General features: G+C 48.5%; 6 protein-coding genes across 6 annotated transcripts; 4 read left to right on the forward strand and 2 right to left on the reverse strand.

Annotated features, from left to right (window-relative positions):
• Positions 1-376: 376 nt before the first annotated feature.
• On the forward strand, positions 377-1,648 carry BP5553_07298 (Class II aaRS ABD-like protein; the record flags this gene model as incomplete). The annotated part of the gene is made up of 1 exon (XM_032015921.1): positions 377-1,648. The coding sequence occupies one exon, from the start codon at positions 377-379 to the stop codon at positions 1,646-1,648; it is 1,272 nt and encodes a 423-aa protein (XP_031868190.1).
• A 452-nt stretch (positions 1,649-2,100) lies between these two features.
• BP5553_07299 (uncharacterized protein) lies at positions 2,101-4,994 on the forward strand (the record flags this gene model as incomplete). The annotated part of the gene is made up of 7 exons (XM_032015922.1): positions 2,101-2,204; positions 2,290-2,704; positions 2,924-3,134; positions 3,190-3,221; positions 3,274-4,582; positions 4,642-4,817; positions 4,899-4,994. 7 exons carry the CDS (start codon positions 2,101-2,103, stop codon positions 4,992-4,994), a joined length of 2,343 nt encoding a protein of 780 aa, XP_031868191.1.
• Positions 4,995-7,326: 2,332 nt separating this feature from the next.
• Positions 7,327-8,837, reverse strand: BP5553_07300 (dTDP-D-glucose 4,6-dehydratase; the record flags this gene model as incomplete). The annotated part of the gene is made up of 4 exons (XM_032015923.1): positions 7,327-7,919; positions 7,973-8,508; positions 8,588-8,723; positions 8,807-8,837. The coding sequence occupies 4 exons, from the start codon at positions 8,835-8,837 to the stop codon at positions 7,327-7,329; spliced, it is 1,296 nt and encodes a 431-aa protein (XP_031868192.1).
• Positions 8,838-10,670: 1,833 nt separating this feature from the next.
• BP5553_07301 (uncharacterized protein) lies at positions 10,671-11,921 on the forward strand (the record flags this gene model as incomplete). The annotated part of the gene is made up of 3 exons (XM_032015924.1): positions 10,671-10,928; positions 10,994-11,623; positions 11,727-11,921. The coding sequence occupies 3 exons, from the start codon at positions 10,671-10,673 to the stop codon at positions 11,919-11,921; spliced, it is 1,083 nt and encodes a 360-aa protein (XP_031868193.1).
• A 1,029-nt stretch (positions 11,922-12,950) lies between these two features.
• BP5553_07302 (Uncharacterized protein) lies at positions 12,951-14,232 on the reverse strand (the record flags this gene model as incomplete). The annotated part of the gene is made up of 2 exons (XM_032015925.1): positions 12,951-14,036; positions 14,107-14,232. 2 exons carry the CDS (start codon positions 14,230-14,232, stop codon positions 12,951-12,953), a joined length of 1,212 nt encoding a protein of 403 aa, XP_031868194.1.
• Positions 14,233-17,361: 3,129 nt separating this feature from the next.
• BP5553_07303 (uncharacterized protein) lies at positions 17,362-18,444 on the forward strand (the record flags this gene model as incomplete). Its single annotated transcript, XM_032015926.1, has 1 exon — positions 17,362-18,444. The coding sequence occupies one exon, from the start codon at positions 17,362-17,364 to the stop codon at positions 18,442-18,444; it is 1,083 nt and encodes a 360-aa protein (XP_031868195.1).
• Between the last annotated feature and the right edge of the window lie 222 nt (positions 18,445-18,666).

Consider the following 18,666-nt stretch of genomic DNA (forward strand, 5'->3'; position numbering starts at 1 on the left):
CTCTGGTGGTTTTCGAAATTGGGGGGGTTGATATCTGTTGTGTTGCGCAGTCGCAGAGAATCCTCGAGCTGCAAGTCGTGGTATAGACTTTTGAATAGAAGTAACGGTCCAAGGATATTTGAAGAGGGAGCGCATCCACTCAGTTCTCGTGCAATTGAGGTCTTAAGGACCTGATCGTGATTGTATGCGCTGGAAAAGAATGTCGGCTGAATAGCTGTTCGAAGAAATGTGAATGACTCTTTCTGGTTCAATTTAGAGCCTTGTGTGGGGCGGCAGACCGCGGGGTCGGCTTTTCTTTCTTCCAGGAACTTTTCTTACAAGGGAACGAAATAAAAATTTAAGACTTCAATTCTGATATACACCCCAACCAAACGCAATGGGATCCAAAAGAATCAAGCCGGTCTCTTCGAAGGCTGCATTGCCATTCAAAACCGCCAACAAGTTCAAGAGGCAAGATCTGCATGTCAAGCAAAAAAAGGCCCGCGACAGCCTTCGACGAGATGAGCGCTTCAAACGGAAACGGGAAGAGGATAAAGATCCAGAACTGAGGAGGGCGCGATTAGCAAAAAATGAACCGCATTCGATAGACAAGAAACGTGTCTGGGATGAGGTGGATGGCGACGGGCTCAATGTCAGCGTCGATGTGGAACAACTGAAGCGTCGACGGATAGAGGAAGCGGAAGCTGCAGAGCAAGAGCCTTTAGAAGATGGCGAAGAATCCCAGGAGGAGGATCTAGACAGCATGTTGGATTCAGATTCAGAAAACGGGACAGACGAGGAGGTGGACGGAGATATAGAGCACTCAAAGTCGTCTCGACAAAGGCAACGAGCAGCTTCAAATGCACCCTCTCTTGCGCCTTCTACAACTAGCACCAACCTCGACCTTACGCCCTCATCCCTCGCCCTCAAATTCCCTACCCTCTTCTCCGACGAGCCTCTTCCAGTTCCCAAAGTCCTCCTCACAACCTCTATCAATTCCACACTCCACCACGAAGCAGGACTCCTCTGTACCCTCTTTCCACACAGCACTTACATCCCACGCTCCGCCCATCGCTACGGACACAAATACTCTCTCCGCGAGATCTCTAAATTTGCAGCAAACCGCAACTATACTTGTGTAGTACTTCTGAAGGAAGATGCTAAAAAGCCGGTCGGTCTCACGATCGTGCATCTTCCCTCGGGGCCAACCTGCCATTTCTCCATCGCCAACTGGGTAGAAGGCAAGAAACTGCCGGGACATGGAAACCCCACGAACCATTACCCAGAACTGATATTGAACAACTTTCGCACACCTCTCGGTTTATTAACAGCCAGATTGTTCTTAACACTCTTCCCACCGCAGCCAGAATTACAGGGTAGACAGGTTGTTACTTTGCACAATCAGCGTGATTATATCTTCGTGCGAAGACATCGATATGTATTTCGGGATAAGCGAGAGACAGAGAAAAGCGTGGTTGGGACTGATGGGAAAGCCATGGAGGGAGTTGAAGGTATCCGAGCCGGGTTACAAGAGCTAGGACCGAGGTTTACTTTAAAGTTAAGAAGAGTAGACAAAGGGATCGGTAGGGCAGGAAGTGAAGGCGATGATGCCGTGCAATGGCAGTGGAAGGCGCATATGGAGAAACAGCGCACAAGATTCAATCTCTAGTATTTCCGAAGTATTTCCATTTTCGGTATACTTCAGGGCATGATAATAACGATATCTATATAACTACCTTTATAGATAATGACAGTCTATGAAGAATCGCCTTAGTAGCACCAATTCGTTTCGTCAAGGGGTCTTCTGATTGGTGGACATTCGGACATACAGGGGTGGCTTTCCATAGTCCGCTCCTCGACATCATACGAAGTATAATATGTTCCTTTGCACACTCTTCCTCAACTCTGCTTACTTTCTAACCTCTGTTTAATTGACTGAAGCTGTATCTGCCCATACTCGGTACACTCGATCATGCTAATTGGTTTTGAGCCTGCTATTATGCTCGAGCTAGCTAATGCTAAGGTGTGAAGCCAGCTGGTGTTACGCGGAATTGCATCTTTTGGGCAGTATCTTATTTTCAGACGATCCAACATATCATTATTTGAATACACACAGTCAACATGTCCAACTCCTCAACCTCACCCTCCCTGTCCAATGCACCCCAATCTTCGGTAGCATCTCCAAAACCCGCGGCCAAACCCACTCGACGGCGAGAGAAGATTCAGTTTTCCTGTACATTATGTAGAGCTAAAAAGTCACCATCCCTTTTATCTATTTTGCACCGGGCGCTAATAATATTTCATAAACAGATTAAAATGTGACCGCAATCAACCCTGTAGATCCTGCTCAGGACGCGGGCTAGCGAATTCGTGCACTTACGTTCATCCTGGGGCACACGGCAGAGCGGAGATGCAGCAAGCACCTCAGGCTTCATCAAGTGGCAGCATCCAGAAGAAAATTAATCAGCTTGAAAATCTGGTTGTGTCGCTCATGGCAACGCTGAATACAGCAAAGCAGGCTGAGGAATCCCGCGAGAATTCTGTTGTCGAGACACCTCCGCCAAGGGAGGATTTTGTTGCAGCTACTGTTGAAGAAGTATCTTTGGCAGATGGTTTTGAGGGAGACTCCATGTCCAAATTCTCGGATAGTTTTGGAAAGATAAGTTTGGAAGACTCGGGAATGAAGTACGTTGAAGGTGGGCACTGGACTGCGATCCTTGATGGTGTAAGTATCTTTATTTTATAATCTCTTCCATTATATTGCTAAGCTTGAATACCTATTGGAAGACGACAAGGGGTTACCATGTCGATTTTCCATGGTTGTTCGCCGCATCTAATGTGGTATCGAATACACAAGGCCACTTCACAAAGCAACTCATACCGTGCTAGCTTACATTTCACAATAAGCTTCCCATGTAGCATTCGCTAATGCCAAATCTATTAGATTTCGGAGATCAAATGCTATTTCGAATCTGAGAGCTCCCAGACACACGTCCCAACCCCTGAGACAATAGACGTTGACATTGAAGGGCCCCTATTGCTGTTCGGCTGCAATAACCATGCCACAAAATTTGATATTCTTTCGGCAATTCCTCCAAGGCCCATTGTTGACAGATTACTCTCAAAATATTTTAATCAGATGGAACTGTCTCCTGGTAAATGGAATTTATAGACTTTAAATTCTGGTTTAACTGCTAACCCTAATTATAGTAGCTACACATGGTCCTACATTCCTCAAAGAAGTATGTCTCCCCTATCCCGTATCCAAATATGGGCGTAGCTAATATCCGTCAGTATGAGAACTTTTGGGACAACCCGCCCGGAACACCTGTGATGTGGCTTGGACTCCTCTTCGCCATGATGTGCTTAGCGGTCCACTTCCAGAAATTCGCTGCAAGCGGATCAACAACTGTCAATCCAGCCCTACGATCAACTCAAGAACATGAATATCAATTACAAACTTACCGAGAGAAAGTCGCACAATGCCTCGTACTAGGCAAGTATACCAAATCCGTGCCATATACTGTTCAGACCCTCCTTCTATATTTCACAATCGAGTATATTCAGTGCAAAGATACACAGGTCGGCCCCTGGATTCTCATGGGAATGATACTCCGCATTGCCATGCGCATGGGCTATCATCGTGATCCTTCTCATGACCCACGAATCTCCCCCTTCCAAGCAGAAATGCAGAGAAGATTATGGGCTGTCCTCGTGCAAGTCGATCTAGCAAACTCCCACCAAGTGGGATTGCCCCGCATGATCCGAGAAGGTCAATCGGATACCATGGAACCAAGAAACCTGCTCGACACCGATTTTAACGAGGATATATTGGAGCTACCCCCTTCGAGGCCCCCGACGGACTTTACACCGATGCTCTATGTTATAGCAAAGAATAAGGTTTTAAAGGGCTATACCATGGCCACAGATCTTAGTGGATCTACCACTCTACCACCTTACGCCGAAGTTATCAAGCTAGACAGACTTGTGCACACATCTCACAATTCCCTTCCACCATGTCTACAGCTCCGTTCAATACTGCAATCTCTTACCGACCAACCGGAAAAATTAATGCAACGCATCTATCTCGACACCATATTCCACTCCTCACGCTGCATGATCCACCGCCGCTATCTACTCTCCGCTCGCACGAACTGCCACTATAAATACTCGCGGAAATCATGCATTGACGCGGCTTTGCAAATACTAAAGCATCAATCTAGCTTGCACGAAGAGACGCAGCCCGGTGGGCAGTTGTATGAGTGCAGGTGGAGAGTCTCTAGTGTTGTTAATAACGATTTCCTCTTTGCGACTACGCTCCTTTGCCTTGATCTCGATTATGACTTAGTATATGGGCCGCCGAACCCGGACTGCCTTTGTGACGCGGATGTTGACAACATGCAAAGAGCCAACATTGTGAAAGCTCTACAGGAGTCGTATAGGATATGGCGTTTTTCGAGTCATTCTTCGAGAGAGGCACGGAAAGCTGCCGAGGCTGTGAGGATTGTTCTGGGTAAAATAGAAAGGAGTGACGGGAATAAAGAAGTCAGGGATAGCAAAAAGTTGGAGGCTACATTTGGGACGAGTGGAACAGCGGCAATTGGTGAGCATACTTGGACTTGACTATAAAAGCTTGCAAGGCCATTGACTAAAACGAAGCAGGGACTCCACGTTCTTTTAATCTACCACAGCATCCTTGTTCTCCTTCCAGCAGCAGCGGTTTTATGGCCTCCGTCGATGGACAAGCCTCAACTTATGTGGCTTCTACCATACCGACGCCGTCTCCCACAAGCATAAACAAGCTAGAAGATCCAGCAGATCCCGATAATTTTGGCTGGGTAAGTAGGCTTCCTATAGTTTACTGTTCTTTCCCATTCTCCGCACTTGCCTCCCATCCCCAAAAAGCTAACAAATAATAGGAAACTTGGGCACGGGACTTTCCAGAACAAGACATAGATGATTTTCTCAACATTGATTATTCGATGAGATCTTTCGACTATGACTTCCCGATCTAAGCAATGTATTTGTTCCGTATGCATTTAAGCTTCTCTGTTAATTCATGAACCAATAGTTAGCTTTATAAATACTCAAGATACGCCTCAAGGGAAAGAAACAATATGCCCCATCTTTATATTTATCAACCAGCCACGCCAAGAGCGTTCTTGTACTTGTATATTGATTATCAACCATTGCAAATAAGCTCACCACCTCATAGCTCATAATACTTAGAAGCTAGATTATCTCTAGCCCTCTGCGGATTTGGAGCCATCCCACCGAAATATATATACAGGCAGATAACTTTGTCCGCTTCTATATCACAACCGCAACTACAACCGAGCCCACCATAAGCGACACAAAAAGATCCTTAACGTCTGTTACAAAGGTACTTAGGTAGGAAAATGAAATAAAAATATTCTCGTATATCCTAGAAGCAGAAAGAGCTCAGCCCGATGTCGAATGCCTACATCTCTTGTCGGTTTTGTCGGTTTTTCTCTATCAATCCTCTCCAGAAGACAATTTGACCTAAACCACCTAGCCAAGTGGCCGCGTTTTGTCTTCCTTAAACATAAAATCCCTTATTTTGATCTATACAGGGAGAATAGGTAGCAGTGAATGGACATAGAGCATGTGACTAGCCTTATACAGCCTATACCAGTTAGGTCCCTTACCTTATCTACCGCTGTCGCTGGATTCCAATCCCTAGCTATAACTACTCCAGCTATGGAAACCCCTAAAATCAGCCTTACAGGTTTCAGATGTCATTGAGCCTTACAGTCTGTAACCACTAGTATTCAACTTTCAAACCACGATACATCCTATCACAAGAATCATATCCCAACACCCCACGCCAAAGAATGATCATGCTCCCCAGCCACAGCCACAGTCGACACCCAAAACGCCATGATTCTATAAGCTAGAGCTAAAAATAAACCCAAGTCAACATCTCACCATACTGGTGGATGGTTTCGGGATATAGCACGAGGCTGAAATCTTTCACATCCAACCATTCATATAAACAGTGCCTGTCACTGCCCTTTCAGCTTTATGTTGGGTTTGAGGAAAACTCCGTGGTCTGGAGGGGGATGTTTTGTGTAGTGGCCATGTATCAATTAGTGGGTTTAAATTAGTAGTATGTGTACTGTTAAGGTTTATCGGTGGTTTAAATGCTGGACAACCAACTATAACTATTGCTACAAATCAATCGACTATACAAGAATAAAAACTACGACAACATTGAGATTTGTGCCTAACTTTCTATCACAGCTGGCAGAAGGGAAATTATAGTTATACTATTTCAGAAAGTTGAAATCAAAGCTGAACAAAGTACACCACAGGTACCAGCAAACCAAATTTACCTCGGGCGACCAATTATCTACTTTAACACACTATCAGGAGCCATTCTAGTCGAAGCTACCATCCCCACCAACCTCAGCCCAGCGCCCTAAGGCTTAATCATAGCCACTCCACATATTCATTCACACAGCCCGTGCTCCTGAAACAAAACATACCGCTCTAAATCCAACCCGAACAGTTGATTCACTCAGCCATGTGACCTGCATGTTATCGGCGCTTAAACAATACCACCACCTGACGAACGAAACCCCTCCAGTCAGCCCTATGCAATGTGCTTTTATGCATGTTGTCGGCAGGATTTTCAGTTTTCGGAGTTTTCCGTATGGGAATTACCCAGATGGATATGTATGGAGGTGGCTTAGGATGGGCGGGATGGAGATGGATAGGGGCTTGGAGGTAGGGCGTTGATGATGGAATGGCAGTGGTTCTGGAGAACGGTGGGCTATGTGCTGCATGTCTCGAGCACGAAATACCAGGTAAATATTTTCGATATGGGGAGGATGGTGTACTTTGATTTAGCTAATTAAAAGCTTGATCTAGACTTGAAGCGGGTAAGTACCTAGGTAGTCTTGTACCTTGGTAGTGACTTGTACAGAGTCGAAGGAATTTTGTTCAAAGAGCAAGCGAGAAGGGATGGGAAACAGTAGCGAAAACCCCTTGCTGTTAGTTTGTTGATCATAGTCTCTTGTTCTATCAATCACCAAGGTTACGAAGTAGTTGAGCGCGGAATGCAGATCGCAAATAGAGCAACCTGTTCTCCTGTCCATAAAATAGGAATACCCTCAAATCACAGCGTATTGGCAATAGCGAATTTTGGATAACTAGTTTTGAATTTCATATTCAATTTTGACGAACCTTGACCATAATATCTTTGCATGCAGAAAACAACCCAACTTAGAAATTTTAGTAGGTAGGTAGTCTATTAACGGAGAAACCACGTAAAACAGCCCAATAAATGCACCACGTCAATTGTTTCATTTCCAATTAAATTGCCTAGGCCTGCACCGATTGCACGGCCTGCGCACCAGCTCCGTCAATCTTCCGCTTCTTGCCAAGCGTCATCTGGTCATTAGAGTCGACGACCATCGCCTCGTCGATGTCCTCTACGGTCTCGTGGCCGGCAACAACATCTGTGCCAGTAACGGTTGGGAAGGGAGTGAGGACCTTGGTGATATCGCCCCACCATTTCTCGCCGAACCGCTTGTACCAGTCCACTGTGATTGACATTCCCTGCTCGAAGCTCGTCTTTTGATCCCAGCCTAATTGTCTAAGCTTGGTGCCGTCGACAGCGTAACGGTGGTCGTTGAAGGGACGGTCAATTGTGTGCTTGACCCATTTGTGGAGCTCTTCTTGGGTGGAGTGGGGGATGTCCAGGTAAGTGAGGAGCTTCGAGCAAAGTGTCAAGTTGGAGATCTCATCGTATGATCCGACGTTGTAGATTTGGTCCATTTGACCCTTGTGGAGAATGGTATCGAAGGCATCCGCAGCATCTCCGGCGAAGAGGTATCTTCTGGTTGGGGTACCATCTCCGTGGAGAACGACTGGCTGGCGTCTGTGTAGCAGCAAGCTGAACTTGGGAATGATTTCTAGAATATCCGTTAAAACCCTGTTTTCTACTCTCTTTGTGTTCTTGACTTACTCTCGGGGTATTGATGAGGGCCGTAGACGTTGTTGCTGCGCACAATGATCACGGGAAGCTTGAAGGATTTTTGGTATGAGTGGACAAGCATCTCTGCCGCGGCCTTGCTTGCAGCGTATGGGTTGGTAGGGGCCAAAATGCTGGTCTCCAACAGGTCGTCGGCATCATCTCTCACCTCTCCATAGACCTCATCTGTGGAGATGTGGATGAACTTCTTGATGCCCACCTTCTTGGCACTCTCGAGGAGAACGTGTGTGCCGTACACGTTGGTGTGGGTGAAAGCATAAGAGTTTCCGAAGCTCAAGTCGACATGGGATTGAGCAGCAAAGTGGAAGACGGTATCAATATTATGTCTCTCGAGGCAGTCCATGACTTCGGAAGGGTTTGTAATGTCGCCATGGTAAAAAGTGAAATTCCGCTTGTCGTTGAGCACGCGGGTATTGTTCAGCGACGCACAGTAGTCGAGCTTGTCAAAAGACACGATATTGTAGGCATTGGGGTAGGTTAACGTCAAATGTCGCACCAACCAGCAGGCACTGCGCGGGTTACGTTAGAAGGCCCTGTTCTCGTCTCTTGACGGCGGGGGGAAGGGGGGGGGGGATTTCGGAAACTTACATGAAGCCGGCACCTCCAGTGATCATAATATTCTTGACATCTGGCAAGGGCTCGAACTTTGTGCTCCCGGTAAGGACGGGGGCATCTTTCCAGACACCGAAATCCTCGAAGAACTTGTTTGCGCCGTTTGTGGCCCCTGAAGAACGCGGTTCACGGTCAATAACTTATCCAGCCCTACCGCGCTACACGATGCACGGGGGAGGGGAGATGGCGACTTACCAGAGGCGCCGTTGGATGGATTGTCTCCCATGGTGGCTGCGGTGCGAATTATGAAGATGTCTTTAAAACGAATCCCTTTCTGTCGAGGGGTGGAATTTGAAAATTGGATTACGAAGTTGAGATGCTTGGGAGAAGGTGGGGTGGAGAAGTAAGGAGATCCCAAAGGCGGTCTGCACGTTGCAAGGGGAATGGCGGTGGATTTTTTATTAACAAACGCGGTAAATTAGGGGATTTGCCCCCGAAGCCGCTTGGCAGATTGGCAACTAAGGAGCTGGGGGCAGTAAGGGGCTCCAGGGCGAGAAATCGAGATAGGGGGGGGATAAGAAAAGGGGGGATGTTTTGTTGATCGCAATATTTGCTCAGGTTGTTTACTTCGCACCAGATATTGTATTGCGTGTCGTTGCGACTCGCGAGGCTCGTAAATATGGGTTTTGACTTTGGTGGAATGCGCCAATGTTATTAGCATAGCATCTTGGAACCACGCACCGCGTAGCACGAACCAGGAACCAGGAACCAGGAAGGCTATTCCAGTGCTCAACTTGACTTACTCGCAAATTCGTAACAATGGACGAGAGATTCCAATTCCATCGTCTACACTCCGTAGGTACCTGTAGGTAATATGTACAGTACAGTACACTCATATTCGCATCCTCGTTACAGTACTCCGTCGAGCTGGATACGAGGACCAGATCTTGGCGATCTTCACACGATTCTAACTTGTTGAAAAATAAAAGCCCTGCGAGGCTACGAACCACAACACGAGGGGGCCGGGTCAGCACGAAGATAATACGAAGTAAGCGTGGTGGCCAACAGTTCCGTCCCCTCGTACTCTGCCGCCACATGGCTATGTGCCACAGATAATTCCGATCATCTAGGGTCGGCTCAGGAATTGACAACGCTGAGACAATCTCAAAGATGGCTCACTATCCCGTAAATATACCTATGTAGGTACCAGGTATTCTACTGCCCGTATAGAAACGGGCAAAGCCAAACTTAATTATCAATAGCGCTTCGCACGGCGTTGGCCTGGGTGAACTTTGAGGCGCGTAAAAAGTGGTAACCCCACGTACGTCCACCAGGCTCAGCGGCTGAGCATGGAATAATAATACCTAAGTTAAGTTAATAAGCCAAGTTAAAAATAAAGTGACAGCGCCAGCACAGTACATGCACAGTACGTAGTCGTGAAACACAGGCCTGTTCGCCCGTACCAAGGATGGAACTAGCGGAGGCCGACGACGCCCTACGTGCTGCTACGAACGAAGTAGTCCACGACAAAGAACACCGTCGCTCACTTCGGAGGCCCGATTAGTAGATAGTCGCGCTGCTTGGTACTGTACGAGTACAGTGCCCCTAGGCATTTTGACTTTACGCTTGCTGCTCGTCCTGTATAGTGCATAGTACGCCCAATCCGAATTATTACCAAGATAACCCAAGGTGCATACCTGTAATTACAGAGGATTCGATAAGGGAGCACCAATAGAAGTCGACGGATGGGCTCAGCCAGCGCCGTCCACCCAATAAAGCCCCCTAAACCTACCCAAGTACTTGTACCATCCATGTATCTGAGATTCTTGTTCGTTGTTCGTAGTTCGTGGTTCATAGTTGGTACCCTCCACCCATTTCCAAGGGACCGATATCCCTTCAGCATTCTTTGGCGCAGCCAGCATTTGGCGCTACAACACCACCACCATCTCCACCAAAAGAGGCTCACGCTGTCGCTGGTTTTCCTCGTCGCCTTTTACATCCTCTAGATATTCTGCATATCGCTTCGCATACGCTGTGCGCTCGGTGCTCTCCTGTCCTTCCGTGCCACCAAAACTTTCCCGTCACAACCACCGTGGTGGTACCGGGGAAACAAAAAATAATGGCAGACCGTCAGCCAGTCCGCAACCCCTCGATCGGGTCCTCAACCACCGAGGCGGACGATGTAGACGTGAATGAGAAGCATGGCGGGAGCTTTGACAGCTTAACCCGTGCCAAAGAGCACGAAGCGGGCGACGATGTGGAAATGGCGGAACTGCTACCTGGGGATGTCGAGAAGCCCGTGCTGGTCAAGAAGGACAATTCGACGAGGTCAGCAGTCATATGGATGGTGGTCAACACGTTAGCTACCATTGGAATTGTGAGTTAGAGAGGAGATCTGCCGTTCAATCCGCAAGACAAGATATGCTAATGGGTTACATCCAGGTCTTCACGAATAAAGCGATCTTCTCAGACCCTTCCTTAAAACTCGCCCAATTGACCTTTGCGGCCTTCCACTTCTTCGTAACATGGCTCACGCTATTTACACTTTCTCGACCTCGGTTTGCCATGTTCACACCGCGGAGAGTAGCGATCAAGGAGATTATGCCTCTGGCTGTTGCAATGGCGCTGAATGTCATCCTGCCGAATTTGTCCCTCGCCTTTTCCACCGTCACTTTCTACCAAGTAGCGCGTATCCTACTTACGCCGACCGTTGCGCTCATGAATTTCGTTCTATACAGATCGACACTGCCCAGAAATGCCATCTACGCATTGGTTCCTGCTTGCTTCGGAGTGGGGATGGTTTCCTATTATGACTCGCTGCCCAGCGCAGATACAAATATTAAGACCACCAGCACGCTGGGCGTCATTTTTGCCTTTACCGGCATATTTGCAAGCTCCCTCTACACCGTCTGGATTGCTAGCTACCACAAGAAACTGCAAATGAACAGCATGCAGCTTCTATTCAACCAGGCCCCATTGGCAGCTTTCATGCTGTTATATGTCATTCCATTCGTGGATACCTTCCCAACATGGACCGAGGTTCCTGTCAACAGATGGTTGATGATTCTCATGGTGAGTTCAACCGCCCCTCGTGCAGCCAACCCAAACTCCGCAACTTCGTATATGCAATGCTACATAGGTATGCGCACTAGCTAACATTTACTACCAAATTTAGTCCGGGTTTTTTGCCTGCATAATCAACATGTCCCAATTCTTCATCATCGCACAAACCGGCCCTGTATCTAGCACGGTCGTCGGCCACGTAAAGACGTGTTCCATTGTGGCTCTTGGCTGGATCACGTCAGGTCGCGCGGTTGGGGATAAATCCATAATCGGCGTCCTGATCGCCGTAGGAGGAATAATCATGTAAGCATTATTTAATTTTGTTCTGCCATTTTACCCCTTGACCTCTCCCGGAGAAGCCATCTTGAAACTGGCATACGCAACCCGGCCGCGCCGCCCCCTCCATAGCCAAGAAAGATCTCTCGCTGACCCAGCACTCCCTCACAGATACTCGGTAGTGATGCTGAAGCACAAAGCCCAGCAAGGAAAATAATAATCCCTATCTTTTTCGACCCCCCCATCCTGGGCGGCCAGGTTTCAGCAAACCCCTGGATCATATCGCGCTATATGCGCTACATCTTCATTCCTTCCATTCTTGTACTCATACTTAAATCCCTTTGATTTCATGGGAAAGCGGTGATCGGCGTTCTGAGCCTCGTTCTGCGTGTATTGTGTTGCATCTGAAGCGCGTGGGGGTTTGCATGCAAGGGCAAATTACATACCTTGAGTTTGGGCGAGAGAGCGGTTGGGATATCTGTAGACTTCCAAGATAGGATAGAGAAGCGATAGAACATTGAAATTTCTAAATTCCAGAAACATGAATAAATGAATCATTGGTCTTGCGTGCTCTCTGTCTTTGTTCGGGTCCTTGCGTCGTTTCAACAAGGAAGCTCAATGACAAAAATAGCCACTGGTCTTATATTGAAATCTTATATTGAAACGTTAAATAGAAGGCTTTTGATATAGACTTTGTAGATATAAATAGCACCCCTCACTTCATATTGCACATATTTATACTCAATATTCCATTTCTGATATATTCTAGGCTATTGTTTCCTCGGCACCCATGTTGAATATTCAACGGCCCCATATGTATCTAGACATGTCTCAGCGATCCATTCCAACGCCTTGCGAAAAAGTGGGCAGAAACAGTGTCAGATGCTGCAGATATCTTTTATGTAGTACAGTACATGAATGACGAAAAATAACCCTTTATAACGCTTATCTGATCCCGGAACGCCTGCCCGCCTTCTTTATCCCAGAAGATTATATATCGCCTACATGGTTGTTTTGGGGGGATGTGTGTTTGTGTCTGTCGTGAGGAATGGTGAGGGTGTTACCAAGGCACTAGGCCGCCTGGTAATATCGGATACTCGACACCGTCGATGATTTCTGTCTCCGGCGTGTCCTCACCTAAGCCCATCACGTCCATGGAGCGTTTCCAGGATGAGGCGCAATCGCCAGGGACGTACTTGGCGGCGTCCATCTTGAGCGTCATCTTGACTTCGGGGCAGTACGACCAGATATGCTTGCGCATCTCAGGCGTACCCCAGATCCCAGAGTGTAGCGTAGAGCCACTGCCACCAGTATGATAACCCATGGGCTCATAAAACCCCTCTCTCCAGTCGTCGATGCCCTTGATCAGCTCCCCCGCCTTCAGAGGATCCTTCTTCCCACCCTTCTTCCCCCCAACCTGGACTTCCTTCCCACTGAACATTTCCCCCGAGAACACCAAGGAAACTGTGCCGTTTGCGAGTTTGGCACCCGGTCGATGTCCCAATCGATCCGTAAGCCAGACGTCCTCGGGTTCCGAGTTGGGGAACCGCTCTTGATTCCGTAGCACATCGACAATTTTGCTAACCCTCCGCAAACTAAGCCCGCCATTGCCTCCAAACCTGCCATCTGGATTCCACGGCGCGCCAACCCAGTCGTATTCCAGGTAATTGTTGAGCGACTGTCTGCTATTCGCACACAGGACGCTATCTGTCTGGAAAACCAGCAGCCATTCCGCAGGCTGCAGAACCGTCTCGTAGAGCCATAACGTTGTCAAGAAACGGCTGATTTCCTCCTGGCTTCCCGTCGTCATGTTCGCCGGGATATAGGTTAGATCAAGCTTCCCCGCCGCGACTTGATCCCGCACTGCGCGGCTGGAATTTACGAGCGCGACGCTCTCAATGCTGCCCATGAAGCGGAAGCGCCAGTCGGGGGGCACGACAGTCATGAAATGCAACATGAGCGGAGCGAGGATGGGGTTCGGGCGGTTCTCGATGAGGAGGGCGACTTTGGAGATATTGTAGGGGGACGCTGCGGGACCGCCATAGTCGAGGGTGAATTTTGGGATTGCTGGGAGGGAGTTTTCTGGTATTGAGCGGGGGATGAGGGCGATGGATAGGATGCTGGAAGTTGCGGAAGAATTGTTAGTCTGAGGAATTGAAAGCGACCATGGAGTATTTATTGTACCAGAATAATACTACAGCGCTCGCTATGCGCACTCGTTTCGTTGTCTTCGACCAGCCTGACTGTGCTATTGATGAAGCCTTTGTCCATCCTACCGCTGTACCGCTCCTGACTTGCTCCCAGGCATCGTCGAGCGTCATATCGCTCGCTGCTGAGACCATCTTGGCGCCGATGACCTATCGAGGTCTCCAACAGCTTTGGATAGCAGTCGATCTAGATGCCTCAACTCAAGGTATCGAGACGATGCGGTATATTCTAGTGCCGCGGTGAAAAGAGAGCCGACATGCCACAGTGTCACTGCGGAGGTTTGGATGTGAGATACGGGTAGGTATTGCGCGTACGCATTACTTTCGCACACGAAACGGTCTCTGCCATGCAGATGCAGCCAGCCAGCAACAAAAGTCTCGTACTCGGTATTACGCCGCACCCGCCCAGGTCCGCGCAGCCGGATTCGGAGTAGTCAAGTACGAAGTAGGTAAAATGGTAAATGTAGATCCGGGCCTAAAAATAGCGTGCCATGGTTGGTTACGTTTTTGAAAATGCTTGTTTAAGAAATCTCCTAGAGAAGAGCGGCTGTTGATGGACATCAGGGTGCGGTGCAGTGCAGTGCAGTGCTAGTCTGTAATCTATAATCCCAAGAAGTGGGATGTTGATGACACCGAATCACCAAACTGCCCAAGATATAACACCACTCACTACAAATCACGAAGTACAAAGTTGAATGGGCATTTCGTAGGGGGGCACGACGTACGTGAATAATCCTTCAAGGTCGAAATTAGTGACGCCGATCTAGACTACGCCACAGGCTATTGCTGCAGTTCGCGCGGCGAAGTATCAGATAAACCCACATCATCTACTTTACATATTACATATTATTACATTACGGAGTACGTCCCAGGAGTCGAGGACAGGCCCACAGAGGGATGCATTCTGCACCAGGGTAAAACAAGCTTATATTTTTACCTTGCACCCCTTAAAGGCAGAATCACGATTTATCGATACTACAGGAATTTACGTAGGGCAGGGCTGTCTGAGAAAAGAATGATGCCGCCCTGTGCTCCCTTGCAAGTTACAGCCCCTTCGCCCTGGCCATGTTAATGTTGAGGACGATAGGGCCCATAGGGGTGCGAGGAAGCCAAATTAATCTCATAAGCAGCACTCCGTAAATGGTCTGTTGGAACGGATTGGGGATCGCCGGGTGGGAGCAGGCGCAGGGAAGCAGCCCGGTGGCAGGAGCTGGTTGGGCGATCGGACTAGAGCCCGCAAGATTGGCTGTTGCGTGCTTTTCAGCCGACCATTCCAATACTTACGAGTGAGTTGAAAATGGGTCGGTGGGTACGAAGGAGCGCTGGTGGGGGAGATTCTTGCTCCGTAGGGGCTAATAATAATAATTATGGACTTGTGCGGCGTATATGAAAGGAACTTATCAAACAAGATCCTTCGATCTCTATATTCAGTGTCTTGTACGTAAGTACGGCGTACACGCCCAGGCACCGCGCCGTATATCAAGGATTCCATTCCATCCCATAGTCGACGGTTCTCCGGCAGATCCAGTCTCAAACAGCAATGGATTGCGCGGGCTACCAATTACTGTCCCGGCGCTTGAACGAAGTAATAAGTGCATGCCTTGGCTTTCCTAGCTAGGACACCCCGACTACGCCCCAACACATGAATAGGTTGTTACTAATAAAGGGGAATGTTGAGTAACAGCGGCTAGAAACAAGCTTTGTCCGAGATGGCTTTGGGCAGTGGGCACACATACCACAATAATGGGTGCCTACTTCGTAGTTAAGGTGTCTACAGAGTAATAAAGAACATGATCACTGCTATAGGCATACCTCGACTATGTACCTAGGTAGTAGACACGTCGTACATGACGAAATCTTATAAGTACGTAGTGTATGAAATGCACCGAGAGGTTGCTGTCGGACTTTGCCCAGTCTCCAGTTACGGAGGGCTGTGATATTATGTGGCGGGAGTCTCGACGTAGCCCGTTTTACGTATCGTCCAAACATGGGCTTGCGCGATAAGTACAGTACGAATAGAGTCCTTCGTCCAGGTCCTTTTCTTTCCTTTTCGTCCGGCCGGCGAAGACGGATCTCTGTGCCTGTACCGGGCGCTGGCTACGAACTGGCGATACTTCCAATTAGTATTCGTCTGAGCTGAACAGAGAACGGGTCGCTGAGGTGGCTAGCTATAGGCCTTGCCTGCTGTTACAGCTAAGCTCAGGCCGTACCTCAACTCCTACAGCCTACAGGTATAGCTGCGATACAAAACAGAGATTTCATGAACCAATGACGAACACCTTTCGAACAAGAACCCCTCTTTCGACAACCTACAACCCTATGAGCAAGAGAGCGAATGTGGTGGGGCCAATACGAGAAGGCGGAGGGACAACGGGACGGAGCTGTTAGGACTAGCTCTCTACAACTCCCAGGACAACCACCGGCGCGGAAGATCCCATGCAGCTGCAGCCTAAAGACAGCCTTTCGACTTTCGGTCAGTATCATGGAGGAAGAGCGAGAAGTGGAGTTACTCGGTTCGATTTAGGATTTTGGGAAGGAGGATACTACTTGGTTGGTGGATTTAGCACCGGGGTTGAGATCAGAACAACTGGCCGTTACAGACTCAACAGGACAAGTGGGCGGTGGCGGTGCGTTCCACCAGCTTAATATACGAAACTACTTTCTATAAGGTTGTTATAAGGGGGACTTTATAATATAATCCTATAAGCTTAGCACGTCTCCGTACCCCAAGGGAGGTCAGGGTCATAAGCAGCAACCTACTCGTAGGTTGCTTGAATATGCCCGTATTCAGACGCAAATCATCATTTCCGTTTCTTTCTCGGTTTCCTTGCAGTTTATTGACCAGGGCGCAGCTGGGCTAGCTGAGCGGTAAGGCTTCGTTATCGTCCGAGACATTTCTCCCTAGTTGGGAGCGATCTTTTTCCCGCTGGCCTATCCCAATTTCTTATCTACGCCCTGGCCCTCAGCAGCATTCCGTGGCTATCGATTTGGTGGCTTTTGACCGTTGGCCAGCCCCGTCCAGCAACAACAAGAACGAACTCAAATCTGTTAAGTTAACAGACGTTTTGGAGCATCACAACCTCGAACGAAGAAAGCCTTTAGGGTAGTCGAGTTTTGCTACCTCCCTTGGTTCTTAGATCGCGGGGATATGTTGGGTTGGTTACAGGGTGAAAGCTGCATTCCTGACGTTTTGCGGACATCAACACCAGCGCGGTCGAGCGCGGCTTTCGCCATCAGCTGTACGTCGCTGGTATGGCGGTGACCATGACAGTGGGCAGTTCCATCGAAGAGCGACGCCGGAAGTCGAGGCATATACTCCTCGCGGCCTTTGCCCTTCTGGTTGTGCTTTGGGTTTTCAAGCTCTCCCATCCCAAATACTCAATCGTTTCCTCATATTCCGAGCAATCTCCATTAACCCAACAACCTTCAAACCCTTCGAAGCCTCCGTCAATACCGGTCATTAAAGTGGCCCCCGAAAAGAACTGGAAGTCAAGACCGGTGAACAACGCCCTTACTAGCGATCCCTTCAATGGGACCATTGGCAACAAAGTAGCCGTGATTGTCGAGACAACCTTCCGCGCGAACCTCGTCCCCCTCCTTTTGCATTTTGGCAGCGTGCTGGGTCCCAGCTGGCCCATCCTGATATATACCTCCGTCGAGGGCATCGGTCAATTTTCCACCTCCTCTGCGCTTGGCGGATATTTAAAGACCGGGGCCATCCAAATCCGAACATTGCCACAAAGCGTATTTCTCCCAAATGCGGCGGCCATGAGCGAGTTGATGACGGGGACATGGCTGTGGGAGAGTCTGGCGCCCGCTGAACACATTCTCTTTTTCCAGAGCGACAGCATGCTCTGTGCGAATGCGGCACGAAGCGTGGATGATTACTTCCAGTATGATTTCGTGGGGGCGCTGATTGGGGCGGCCAAACCGAAGGCTTATAATGGGGGGTTGAGCTTGAGGAAGAGAAGTAGTATTCTGCGAGTCTTGGAAGAGTCGAGTTGGCATAAGAACCACAGGGATAAATTCGAGGATCAGTGGTATTATAATAGGTTTGTCACTCAATGTACCCCGCCAAACCCAGGATGTGTGCTAATTCCGTGGGATGACAGATTTAAAGAGATCCAAGAGCAACAAGAAGCGGAAGGGATTGATCCCGAGACCGAAGGTGCTATCAATCTACCCACCGTAGGGGTTGCGAGGACGTTCAGCGTGGAGTCGATTGATTACCCACATCCGCTGGGTGTACAGGAGGTGCACAGGTGGAATAATGACCAGATGGAGAAATTGACTGAGTGGTGCCCGGAGTCCAAACTTTGCAGTAAGGAACCCTTTAAGGATACTTGACGAACCTTTTCTTTCGGTCGGCGATATATTGGGATATTATTAGAGTTGGGTACAATAGAGAATACATGGCATGGCGTCAAGGGGCGGACCTGTTTTCGGTTATTTTGCTGGGATATAAGTTCTGTTACGTCAAGCTGTCATCGAACTGGGAAACTGGCGTTCATTTTGTTATAACATGTATAAATATATCTTCTCACACAAGTTCCTTTTCTTCTTCCATTC

Source organism: Venustampulla echinocandica (assembly GCF_003357145.1).
Source record: "Venustampulla echinocandica strain BP 5553 chromosome Unknown scaffold_5, whole genome shotgun sequence".
Lineage (NCBI taxonomy): Eukaryota > Fungi > Ascomycota > Leotiomycetes > Helotiales > Pleuroascaceae > Venustampulla > Venustampulla echinocandica.